General features: G+C 30.5%; 1 protein-coding gene across 1 annotated transcript; it reads right to left on the bottom strand.

Annotated features, from left to right (window-relative positions):
- Positions 1-10016: 10016 nt before the first annotated feature.
- Positions 10017-11319, bottom strand: LOC120141843 (homeobox-leucine zipper protein ATHB-6-like). Its single transcript, XM_039156616.1, has 4 exons — positions 11181-11319; positions 10722-11095; positions 10144-10638; positions 10017-10107 (listed from the first exon to the last, which is right to left on the bottom strand). The coding sequence occupies exons 1-3, from the start codon at positions 11242-11244 to the stop codon at positions 10177-10179; spliced, it is 900 nt and encodes a 299-aa protein (XP_039012547.1). The 5' UTR covers positions 11245-11319; the 3' UTR covers positions 10017-10107; positions 10144-10176.
- Between the last annotated feature and the right edge of the window lie 2087 nt (positions 11320-13406).

A 13406-nucleotide genomic window follows, 5' to 3' on the forward strand; every position in this document is an offset into this window, starting at 1 on the left:
CCATGAAACTTTTGTAATTTAATAGGATTTCAGAATCAACAACAACAACAACAACAAAACCCAATTCCCATATGTATGGGGTAAGGGGGAGGTAGGGTAGTAGGCTACCCCCAACGCCAGGTTGAGAGTAGCTTCCGTGGAAGACCTCCGGCAGTCAGAAAATTAAAAATTTAGATAAAATGCAATGCATGTATAAATAAATACATAGCTAAACAGTATTCATATGCAGTCATTAAAATCATATGTGCGTCTGTAACGGGAATTAATCCCTGCATAATAATCCCTGCGAAAGATCCCTATACAAGGGGAAGTTTGATAGCTAACTGATTCATCATTCAATCAGGAAGTGATTTATCAAGATCATACATTATTCAGAAATTTTTCGTAGGCATTTGAGTATCAGGAAGACATTAAGAATCTTCTACATCAGAATTATTGAGGATTTAGACATAACATAAGTATTCCCATTATTCAGGCAAATCAGGGGCATTTTAGTTATTTGGTTCTTGGAGAACTTTTAGTAATTTAATCTAATAAGGGAATAAAAATGATTCATGGTATTTAAGATTCATTTCAATTTATCAGGACACCGAGTTAACTCAAACTGAATAACTCTCGGCACTTTGATACTTGACAACTGGTCAAATCGTTGCACTTCAAAGGTATTCTCACTTTAATACTGACAACTTTGTCGAACTAATCATCTTCATAATCTTCATTGAATGGATCTTAGGGAGACGAACATGTAGTTCCAATAGTATTTATTTCACTTCTGTATTGCAATGATATCAAGAAATGTCGACGTGCTTAATTTGTCGTTCATAACCTTTAGGGACGGTACATCATGTAAGTTTATCAGTGTTTCCAGACTTATCCAAGTCACTCACTTAATCACAAGTTATTGAGGGTACTTAGGTCATTTAGTAGTTAAGTCTATCCCGGCTACTTCGTAGTTTCCAGAGTAATTCAATAATTTTTGCAATTTGAATACATACAATACTTCCATTCAGTTTAACTTGGTCATATAATATAGTCATTTTGGTATTCGAGGTTGATTTGTTCATTTCAGAGCTGGGGGCATTTAGTTATTCCAGGGCTTAGACGTGTTTCGAATCATATTACACTTCAGAGGCATTCCAAATAAATCAGTAATTTAATCGGTTATTCCAAGATTCAAGTGGATCACAATATAAGTTCTCAGGTCGTCTCTATTATCATAATTATCCATAGTCTTTTTTTACACTTTAAGGGTATTACCGTCATTTCATTCAATTTTGTTTGTGGCATTACTTCTGATAAATTAGGCTTGAAAGTATATTAGTTTCTTTAGAGTTTAGGGTACTTTGTTCATTTTATCATTGGAGGTTATTTTCACTACCAGGGGAAGTCTTGACCCTTTTACAGTATAAGGGTATTTTCGTAATTTTACCCCCATAATGTTATTTTTGGTAATTTCTTATCCAAATATTCCAACATTTAACCTTTAACGAGATTAATTAGAATTTACGAGTTCTGAAATTGATTGATTTACTGATTAAATCATTGAACTGAGATTTATTTCTGATCGGTATATCAATTTCTTTTTCGAGCCGTCAGAGTCTTATATAGTGTTATGTCTTTATTCTAATTTTTTTCTGAGTCAAATGATAGTTAAATACTTCTAATGGACCCATCGTTTCATTCATGTATTTACCATTTATCAACAAATTCCAAAAAGCATACAAAATGTAGTAGAGTATTACCTCAATTTTCATGCCATATCGATCGCCCTCGAACTTGAATCCAACGTCCAATAATTTCTCGGATACATAGCAAATGAATTTACGTCAGAAACTGAACTTAATCAAAAAATCAATTTGTTTTCGAATATAAAAACTGAAAATCGGCTTACTAGTGTGAATTTGGCAAAACATACTTCATATTCGGACTTAGAACGTCGAAAAACATAAAATAGGACTTTTTCAAAAAAGTTAACTTTATGGGTCAAATTTAACGGTCAAAAGTCAAAGTCAACATGTTGACTCATACGAGTTGACTCGAACGGGTCAAACAGACCTGATTCATACCTGTTCGGGGAGGTCCAGTCCACTTGGATCGTTTCTAGAAGACACCATGGCTGGGGAAGAGCCCCACGCACGTACGGCGGCGCATGCGGCGGCAACAGGGGTCGGAGATGGCAGTCAACCCTTACCCACACCCACACCGACGACGACAATTCTTCGACCCACCGGTCGAGTTTTGAGCGGAACAGGCCGGGGAACACATTGGCGACGACAGTGAGGCGAGATGATGACCGAGGTAACCGGAATCGAAACAAAATTGTACGGCGACGGGAGATGGTTTTAACGATGATTCGTGACAGAAGATGATGTTTCATGGCAAGAGACCAAGGGGGTTTTGGTCGCCGATCAACGACGAATCAAACGGGGGTAGTAGTGAGCTGAACGGTGGCCGAACGATGAGGGCTTAAGGAGGTTGATGAGGTTTTGATTGGGGTTTTTTTAGGGATTTCACGGGTTCACTCATACGTAGGGAAAAGTGGGTTTTGAGTATTAATTTTAGGTTCAGATGGGTTATGGGAAAATTATGGGACTAATCCTTAAACTTCTCAAATTTTTAAAATTAACGCAAAAGGTTTCATAAATTTTAATTTAATCCCTAATTTCATTAAATTTTGGGTGTTACATGAAGTTAATTGATGGATTCAAATTATTAAATTAAACTTGGGGATAAAAATAAAATAAAATAAAATAAAAGGAGGGTCATAGTGGATATATAACATGCTAGGCCATGGGTGAGGCAAATATCTCGATTGATGATGATAGATATTGGGGTCCATTTAGTGGTTATCTTTATACAATTGATTTTAAATAAATGATGCGAAGGGGTACTTGGTTTTTATATGATGCCTTTGGTCTCATGTACAATGGACATTTTTTTGCCTATATGCTTTCAATCTTTCTTTTCTTTTCCAATTTCCTATAATTTCTACTTGTAAAGTTTCAATCCTTTTGTGGTGAAGGTATTTATTGGTCCCTCTATTATAGGAATTGCTCAAATTACTCCCTACAAAATGCATCTAACGTTTTCTTCCCAAACTAAATGGATCGATTTGGTAATAAAAGGACTAGTTTAAACTAGTCTTTTTAATATCAAATGGATCAGTTTGATCCATATATATACTAATAAAAATAATCAAATAAGATTTTTTTCACAAATTTAACATTTATTATTTAAAATGATATTAAAAATTTTTTCTAATAAAGTTTAATTACAAACAAAATATTTCACTTTAATCATAAAAGCTATAAAATATTAGGATTAAGCAAAAAATTGAGAAATTAAAAACTAAATTGAACCATAATGTTTACCTCGGTTATGATTTATAAGTTTAAAAAAGCATGATCATCTAAACTTAGGTTGAATTCTATTTTTATTTAACTTTTACTTATTTTTATTTTAAATTATTTAAATAATTCAAAATTACTATATAAAAATTATTGTTTTTTCATTTACCTGAATTTTTAAGAAAATATTTATAAAAAATACTTTTAACTTTACCAAATAATGTTTAAAAATTATAAAACAAAATTACTTATCAAAATAAAGTCCAGAAACCTAATCCATAAAATGAATATAGAAAAATTAAAAATTAAACCGAACCAAATAATCATGGATGGTTCAAGTAATTTGATCAACTGAATAAAATTCAATCGAAAAAAATATTAACTTATCAAATGGTAATTAGCATTTTTAAATAGTAAGCGTGAATTTTGTAAACTTTTTTTTTATCTTAATTTGAAATAATATTTATGAGAGAGGGACTAAACAAATCCAAATATTGATGTTTAATTTTTTTATTTTCATTTTGTTGACTTGATATATATATATATATATATATATGAGTTAATTTCAGTAATCTATTTTCACTCATCTAACATTATTAAATTTGTATAAAACTAATAAATTTTTATATTATTGTGTAAGTGGATTTTAACTCTCTTTTTGTATATATTAATAAACAAATTATTATGTTAGGGTTTTATCTTAGTTTGCAATAAACCAAATATATATGCCTAGGAGAAGGCATATATTCATTTGTTTGTGTGTATATATCCTTGATAAGCCTAGCTATATATGCATGCAAGGAGAGTTATAGAAAAAAAAAGAATAAAAAATGAAAATGAAAAAAAAGAATAAAAGCAAAACACCAAAACCCAAAACATAGTATTGTTTGCATGAACAAAGTGGAGCATACCACCCCATGTATTAGCTGCTCGAAACAAATCCCAAACTGTTAATATAAATAATAGTGATTAAAGAATAAAACATTTAATAATTGAATAAAATAATTAAAGAAAATCAAAGGAAATCAAAAAGAATAATTAAAAAATTAAAGAGTGGAGGTAAAAGATGTGTATTAAAATAAAGTAACGTGAAGCACCTGAAATGGAGAAAGAAGCAACAACTAGAGAGATTCCATTTCCCCAGTTTTTTTAATATAAAATCCTTGTGCTGCTTTCGTATGTTGCGTCATCCATGCAAATTGTAATTGCCCTCATAAGTGGCAAAAGGGTCTCTAAGAAATTGTCATTAAAGAAATTATGGGCGGTTGAAATCTTTGGATTTTTTTTAAAAATAATATTTTTTTTATTTTTTAATTCAATTAAAATTTTAAACTATAAAAACTAAAAAAATGATTTGATCAGTTTTAGTCAATAATTTTTAATATTCTTTTTAAAATTATTATTATTATATATCATACCGTGAAGAACAATATATATTAATATGACTTAGTAAAATTTGATTTAGTTCAAATAGATTTTAAATTTGAGTAGAGTTATAAAACATAACTCGAATAATAGTTTGAAGTTTTTAACAATTAATGAATTGAATTTTAAGTTTGAGTCAAATCTCTCAATTATATATATATATATATCACATATAAAAAATATAAAGAAAAATATATGCATTGTACATGACTATCGAAAACTGTTTAAACTAGAATCAAATAGTATCATAAAATTATAAATATTTATAATTAAATATAGCATAATTAGAATAATTCAATTCAATTCGATTCAACTCTACTCAACTCAACTTGAATTTTATAAACTCAACTAAAAAAAATTCAAATAAAGTTTACGTTATTAAATAAGACCCTTCAACTCAATGACAATGCATATATACTTTAAAGTGTGCACATACCCACCTTAAAATCTGAATTTTTTATATTTATTGTTGATTTTATTGGTTATATTCACCTTAAAATTTTATTAATATCTATCTCATACAAAATATATATATATGTTCATCCTGAATAATATTTATTATATTCCACTACTTCAACTCAAATTATTTTGATTTAATTCGATTCAACTCTATTAAACTCTTACCTATATATTGGTGATGTGAGAAGAAATAATAATAAGCCTAGGAGCTAAGCCCATAAGGAAAGAATGTCAGAGACGAGAGAATAGTGTAAGGTAAAGCAGTTTTATATTCCCTACGGTCACAGTTGTAAAGAAATGAGTAGAGTGGATGAGTTGTCACCAATCAACCGGCTCCGATGAATTTGTTTTATTTTATTGTGCATGAAAACTACTTCACCAACATATGGGACCCACATCACATGCCTTCATAAAAGTGATATTAACCAATGGGACCCATTCATTACAATATTACAATATATAGGGGTTTAGTAGGTTTATTTATTTCTAGACAGTATGATTAAATTTCATTATTAGTTTTTATTATATGTAAATTTAGATTCTCTATATTTTTTTTCATTTTTTTATATTTTTCAAGTTACAGTAAATATATTTTTTTCAAAATTATATATATGTAAATTATACATATATTTTTCTTTAATGTAGTTGGTATAAATTCATAAATTTAATTATATTATTTATATATCATTTAAATTATAAATAAAATTTATAATTCTAAAAATTCCCAAGTACATGGAATAAATTCATAATCTATACATAATATAGGAACTACTAATACAATTTGACCTAAAAATTTATCAAGTATTTGTCAAGAGAGTAACTTTTGTCTCTATAGTAGACTCAATTTATTATTTTCATTTATGTCGTATTTTCACATTAATTTAATCTCGAAGTTGTTCAATTGCATAATTTTATACCATAACTCTCACTTAAAATCATAAGAGAGTTTTAAGTTAGATTAAGGCTTAGGGTTTAGAGGCTATGGGGCTATGGTTTAGGGTTATCAATTTAGAGTTTTAAGCTAGCGGTAGAGTATAGAATGATGCAATTAAACAATTTCGAGGGCTAAATTGATGCAAAAATATGATAGGGGCGAAAATGATAAATTGAGTCTACTACATAGTTAAAAGTGACCCTTAAACCAAAGTATTTTATGTTTATCATTTAATTATTTAAGGGGTGAATATTTAATTTAGTCGAGTAAAATTATTGATAAATCTGAGTTGGTCAAGTTAACAAATCATATTTTATCATTCAAATTTTTTGAATATTTTTAAGTATAATATAGTATAATCTAATCGAATATTTGTTTGAGTTAAATTTTAAAAAATATTACATAAATGTAATTAAAATTTTATTGATAATTTGAATACATTTCTAGTTAAAGCTCGTGAATTAGAAAGCATAAATATAAATTAATTTTGAAGAAAAAAGAGGAGAAAAGTTAGTATGATAAATTGGCTTTGATTATATATATATTTGTTTATTGTTTAGACCTAATACAACTTCAATTAACTCAATAATTAATTATTGTATATTTAACCTATTGAAATGTACTAATTTACAATTAACTCAATAATAATTAGTGTTCAAAATAAAAATAGATCAACATGATAATCAGAAGAATGTCATCTGGATGTGGAGACGTGACGTCAAATTCAATCCTAAAATGAAAAGACATGTTATAAGATAAGATAAAATAGTTCATACTTTTTATAAAAAGAAAAAATAATTTAAAAAATAACATAACTCAACATATAAGAGAATGAATGGAAAAATAAAAAACCAGCGAATAAGATTAATCGAAGATGATACGTCCAAGAATGATGTTATTTTCAACTATGAAAAAATATAAAAAAAATTAGGGGAAAAAGCATCATAAGAGGGAAAATAATAATTAAAATTGATATTTAGCAAATAAATACAATTAGAATAATACATATAATATGCTAAAAAGCAAATTGTAATTGTTTTTATGTCCCCAATCATGCACACTTCCATTGTTGCAAGTAGGGATGGGCATGAGTGGGTCAGGTCCCGACCAAATCCGAAAATTTTGTATCTTTCCCCCTATTTAACCCGATCTAAAAATATATACCCTTTACACGACTCTATTTTTTGAGAGAAAAATTTGAACCCGACCCAACTCGACCTGAAAGAATAATAAAATAATATTTTTATTCAATAAAAATAGTGATTTAATTGAAAAAAATAATATATAGATGAATATTATTATAATTATTCATAAATATATAAGGTAAAATTATATTTTTCTGGGTCGAGTTAGATCAAATATTTTTCACCCTAAATCTAAATCCGACCCAATCCGAACATCATCTTTAAAAAAATCCGACCTAATCCATTTTTTTTAAAAGACACAACACAATCGGATCAGATTGAATCCGAACCCGTCCGGTTCTAGTCCCATTCCATCCCTAGTTGCGAGAATCTGTAAATATAATACTATTATTTACATTGTACACACAACATTAACAAAACTGGAACCAATGGAAAGGTCACACGTCATGATGAGAAACTGACACAGTAGGAACGCCTCCAGTCTAGTGTAGTGGGACTCTAGCTAGCCGCCATTTTATAAAATATGTTAATACAAAAAAAATTCAAATTATATATATTTTTTATTTAAGTGCTAATTTTTTTTCGTTAACGTGATTGTCTAATCTTATAAATGTTATTATTTTAAGTGATTATATTATAAAGACTATTAAAAAAATATCATCAACCATTCAAAATGCAACACATGATGTGTTTATAATTTTTTTAAAATTTATCTTTTAAAAAATTTAAATTATTATTATTTAAAAAATGTAAAATATTTTTAAAATCTCAAAAAAAATCCTAAAATATTTGATCCCGAATCATCAACCCCACTCGCCGATTGTCCCCTATCTTTGTCATCCCCATTTCCCATTGACCATCTACCTACCCGTTGCCACCTACCCATCCATCTTTCGGGTCACCCGGAGTTTCAATCCTCCAAAATACTTAAATCTCTAAATCTAAACACAAATCCATCTCAATTGACGAGTGAGTGATCGACATGTGATTAACGGGTGAATGGATGATCGTCAACAGTGATGATGGTTAGCGATGAAATTGAAAGTCTTGAGATATTTTATGAAAAATAGGAAAAATTGATTTTTTTTTCCTCCATGAAACATGAAACCAAAGTACTTAAGCAATGCTGCCAACATCGATTTGCAACAACGACAACACGTCAGAGGGAGCTTCAAACTTGAGCAAATCCGAGTCACCTGCAATGGCTATAGCTTAGCCATACAATCCGCTACATTATTTTCATCCCGAGCCACATGTTGTAGCTTCACGATTCAATCAAACTGCATCAATTCAATAACATGGTCTAGAATATTCAAATACTGATTGGTTGACTGATTTTTAACGATTGTTACGACATAAACGCTTAAAATAATAACATTTGTAACGTTAAACACCTATTTTGATCGAAACAAATTTAAGTACCTAAATGAAAAAAAATGTATAATTTGGATTTTTTATATATAAAGCCTATAAAATATCATTATTTAATTTTGCGGGCTTTGCATTCCCCTTACCTTTGGAACAAGACAAACCACAGTCTACCAAATCCCCCCATTCAATGTTCTATAAATTTGTAATTCTTCTTTTGGTAAAAAAACCATTAGTTATTGGTTTTTTTATGATTTTAATCATTGAATTTTCATGGTATAATTAAATACAATAATTAATTAGCTACATATTTATTTATTGAAGATAACTTGAGGTGTACCTTACCCTTATTCTCTTGATCCATGGTTTCTATATTTATTGTTTGTTTTCGTTTTACAAATTTGGGGCCTTGAAATTTCCACATGAAACATCATGTTGTTGTAAAATAACATGATAGTATTAAATTTAGCAATTAGTATAAATTTTAAAATTTGTTAGTATTATTTGAAAAATATATATTTACAACAATAGCCAAATAATTGGAAATATTTTTATCTTCCAAACAAACAGTATACAAAATTTTACACTTTAAAAATCTTCATATTTTTGAAATATTAAAAAATTAAAATTAACTAACCTAAATATTTTTATCACATAAATATTAAAGTCTTGATTAAATTTGATGTCATTGATTAACTGAACAGTAACCTAATTAAAAAATAATAATATAATCAAATCTAATTATAAACCCAAAAATATTTTTCAAGAAATTTTTCTGTGTTTTTGAATTGCTTTGATTTTTTATGATTGTGCCATTGTTGGTTAAATTGTTCTATTTTTTCTTATAGAAAAAGCAAATAAAAGAGAAATTATCTACAGTTAAATCAACCTAGCTGGAACTTTGCAAAACAACCACTCCTTTTCATGGAAAACAAATATTCTCCAGTATTAGAATTTTGGGCAAAACCATTCACTTTAAACTACTACTTCCCAGTAATATGATTTGTTTTCTTTATTCACATTGATTATCAGGTGAAAATCATGTCTTGATTATGATTGGATTAAACTTTAATTCTTGAGATCTGGGTTTTACACATGGAAACAATAACCAGAAGTATATGATTAATGTTTATTACTATTATCTTGTTCAGCTCTCTCCATTCAAGGAAGTTTCGCTTTCCACCAATGGATTACGGAGAATTTTCCATTTACAGCACAAGAGAACAATTTAAAAGCTTCAAATTACGATCTAATCATTCCCGCACGCACCCCCACTTTGGTGTTTGTCACCTTTTCCCATCCCACGTGAACCCTTTTGATCTTCTTCTCCAAATTCCGTTTTTTTACCGGATATCGTGATCTTGGTAGTAGTTTAACTTCTTACATGATTCCCATCTTACAAAATTCTCGGATCTTCATAATAACCCATGTTTGCCTTATTTCCTTGAATTTGGTATGGTCCCATAACTACATACATCATGATTTTTTTTGTTTGCCTTTAGCTCCACTGTTCAGGACAATACCAATGAAGACTCGGAGCTTGCTCATCCGAAAAGAAGTTGCAAGCTTCGTCATCTGCAGTGAAGAAATTGTGTTCTTCCATCTTCACATACTGGTGGGGTTGATATGTTGTTTTGGAGAAATTGAAGCAATCCATGGAGGACGGTGAAGAAGATGTTGATATCAACAACGAAGAAATAACCGCGTTGTTGTTGATGATGTCTTCATTCAAGATAGCACTCGAGTCACTGTCCGATGACCCGTCTTTGTCCGGGAAAAGGGTGGCGCCGACTGATCCTTTGCTGTGGTTGAAGCTCTCATAGTTGAGATCTGCTGGCTCAGACGGTTCACTTTTTTCCAGTGTTTTGTCATCAGCAACTTCGTGCACAATCGCCTCCTCTTTCACGGAAACATTGCTTTCAGTGCTCTCCCCACTCTGCTTTGCCTGCAACTCTCTTATCTGCACAAATATTTAAGTTTTAACACAATTCTAATAATCCCATATGCTCATATACAAGACGAGTAAAATCTTATTATTATTACCTCCTTGAGAAGAGCTTCATTCTCAAGCTGCAGAGCTTCATAATTGGCCTTAAGAGTATCATAACTGGTTTTGAGAAGACCGTAGTCCCTTTCCAATTGCTTGGTCTTCCACCTAGCACGGCGGTTTTGGAACCAGACAGCAACTTGTCTGGGTTGCAACCCCAGTTCTTGAGCTAGTTTCACTTTCCTGTCGGGGTCGAGCTTGTTTTCGACCTCGAAATTCTTCTCCAACGCCTTAACTTGATCTACACTTAATCTCCTCTTCTTCTCAGAAACATGCCCCAATTCTTCAAGGCACCCTTCTTCATCTAATCCCTCCAACATCGACTGAAACTCCCCGCTGTATAAATGGTTGTTTCTTGGACTATGCTCATCTGCACCAAAACAAAGCAAACCACATAATTAAAACTCGGTTTCATGTCTAAATCAAAGTACAAAACTGTAATCGTTTTATTGGACCTGTAGTTGGACAGATGGACACCAAAGCACCCAAAGAATCTGAGCTGCCAAGTGATCTCTTCATGGTCTGAAGAACACAAGCAAATTTCCAACAGGTCTCTTCTTCTTGTTTTAAAAAAAAAGGGTGTTATGGGAGTGAATTGTTTTGGTCAGATCTTTAAGAAGTTTATTCAAGGACTCAAAGATATGGTGTTAGACAGACATGGAAGAACAGTAAGACCCTTGTCTAAAACAAGACCAACTTGTATAAGGTTGTAGTAGTTTACAACTATACAACAAGCAATACTCTCTCTCGATTCCCCAACCATTATATTCCTCGTCTTTCTGCAACACAGTTTCTTCACTTCTCTCGGTTCCCATCCAAAACACACCCAAGCTTTCAAAGAATATGTTTTTTTCCCTTTTGCTTTACATAATTACTGAAATCAAACTTACAAGAGTGTAAGACTGTTTATGAAGATAGAGAAGAATGGGAAGGGAGGTTTGCGTTTGAGTTTGAGAAATCAGAACTCAGCTGGTTGAAACAAGTTTCCATCACTTTAAATAAAACTAAAGATGGGTTAGAATTTGACTGGGGTTAGGTACACACAACACAACTCAAGGTTGGCTAAATGCAACACAAAATTCATTCCAAATGAAATGTATTTGGAAAGCGATGGTACGGCTCGGCTCATCTCATCTCATTACGGCTTGGCGCTGTTTATTTAATGGGCATGGAAGATTTTATTGGCATCAGCGTATCATGGCCGTCACTAATTGGGTCGGTGCCATACGTCGCCGTTATAGACTGAACTCGGAAAAACACAGAAATGGTGTCTAAATCAGTGAAAAGATTATATTTTTTTTCTTATTATTTTCATTTTTATAATAACGAAAACAATTTTATTTTACGAAATTCATATAAAACATTAATAGAATATTTTTGAAAATAACACATTTAAAACTTTATAATAAAAAGACTATTCAACCATTAAAAAGGTTACTGAAAATTTGTTTTGAAAACTTATCCTTTCCCAGATTTCTATTATAAGGTGAAATTATATAAGTTAAAAATTAAGTAAAACTGTTATGAACCAAAAAAATTATACAGAGTTATAAATTTTGAAAAACAATTGCTAATATATCGAAACTAAAATCATATCTACATGTGAAAACTTGGTACTTGCATGGGTTTCAAAGGAAGAACCACAACCCCATAATTAACTTTAGATATCGTTTATAAGTTGTATCAAGAAGTAATGTTTAGGCATTAAAGGTGAATCGAGTGTTGCAATTTAACACTTTATTTTCTGTGTTTTTGCGTATATCATTGTTGAAATGCCATCTTCAATTGATATATATATATATATATATATATCTTTCTATTGCAACTATTTTAAAAATCTAAATTTGATTATATACACATATTTTACAACATAAATATAATATTTCAGCGTGTTTCTTGGCCACTTCATGAAGTCATCAATCGTATGGGTTAACCGTTAGTTGGAGATACTGCAGATTCCAGAAGATTTGGGTTTCAGTTCTTTTACATTTAATTCACTGCAAATCTACTTTGTCATATAAGTTGCTGCTGACACGTAATTTGAGAGAAGAACGGGGTTTAAGAGGAAATACGTAAAAGCTACCCGTTGGCTTTAGTAATTTATCTTTTTTAATTTGGATAGAGATTATTACAAGTAGTTGAAGAGATGAAGAAGACGAATATTAGTGGTATAAGTTCAGAGAAAATCATTTAGAGAGAAAACACTAATTGAGTTCGTGACCGGGCTTACCAGTACAACAATTTTCATTTTTTGGAGTAAAGTTTTGAAGCCTAAATTGGTTGATAGTGTTAGTAGTACCGAATAGGGCCACCAGAACAAAATCATGACACTGTACTGTAATTGAGTTAAAGTGGAGGTAAAAGCTAGGCTCTGATAAAAGTTGATGGGACCTGGAGAATTAATGGAGATTATCATCAATTTCAGAGCTTAAATCCGCCACAACAATTTCATACTTGATGAATCTCTTTTTTCCATTGGTAAACAAATTTAAGGATCCATTAGCTGACTTCTTGTGGCGAAGAACAACTGATTCTTTCTTAACACACAAAGCTGTGACTTGCAAAGCACAAGTGGGAAGATTTAGATCTAATCTTTATACGTGTTTTCGATTAATAGTATTGAATATTGATACCGAAAAGAATTTTGTTTAAAACAAAAAACCATAACGATCATCAATGGA

Source organism: Hibiscus syriacus, unplaced genomic scaffold (assembly GCF_006381635.1).
Source record: "Hibiscus syriacus cultivar Baekdansim isolate YM2019G1 unplaced genomic scaffold, ASM638163v2 tig00110814_pilon, whole genome shotgun sequence".
Classification (NCBI taxonomy): domain Eukaryota; kingdom Viridiplantae; phylum Streptophyta; class Magnoliopsida; order Malvales; family Malvaceae; genus Hibiscus; species Hibiscus syriacus.

Coding starts and splice junctions, on each gene's coding strand:
- LOC120141843 (XM_039156616.1), bottom strand. CDS start 11,244: ATGAAGAGATCACTTGGCAGCTCAGATTCTTTGGGTGCTTTGGTGTCC. Junction 11,096..11,180: donor GTCCATCTGTCCAACTACAG/GTCCAATAAAAC, acceptor GTTTTGGTGCAG/ATGAGCATAGTCCAAGAAAC. Junction 10,639..10,721: donor ATGAAGCTCTTCTCAAGGAG/GTAATAATAATA, acceptor ATATTTGTGCAG/ATAAGAGAGTTGCAGGCAAA.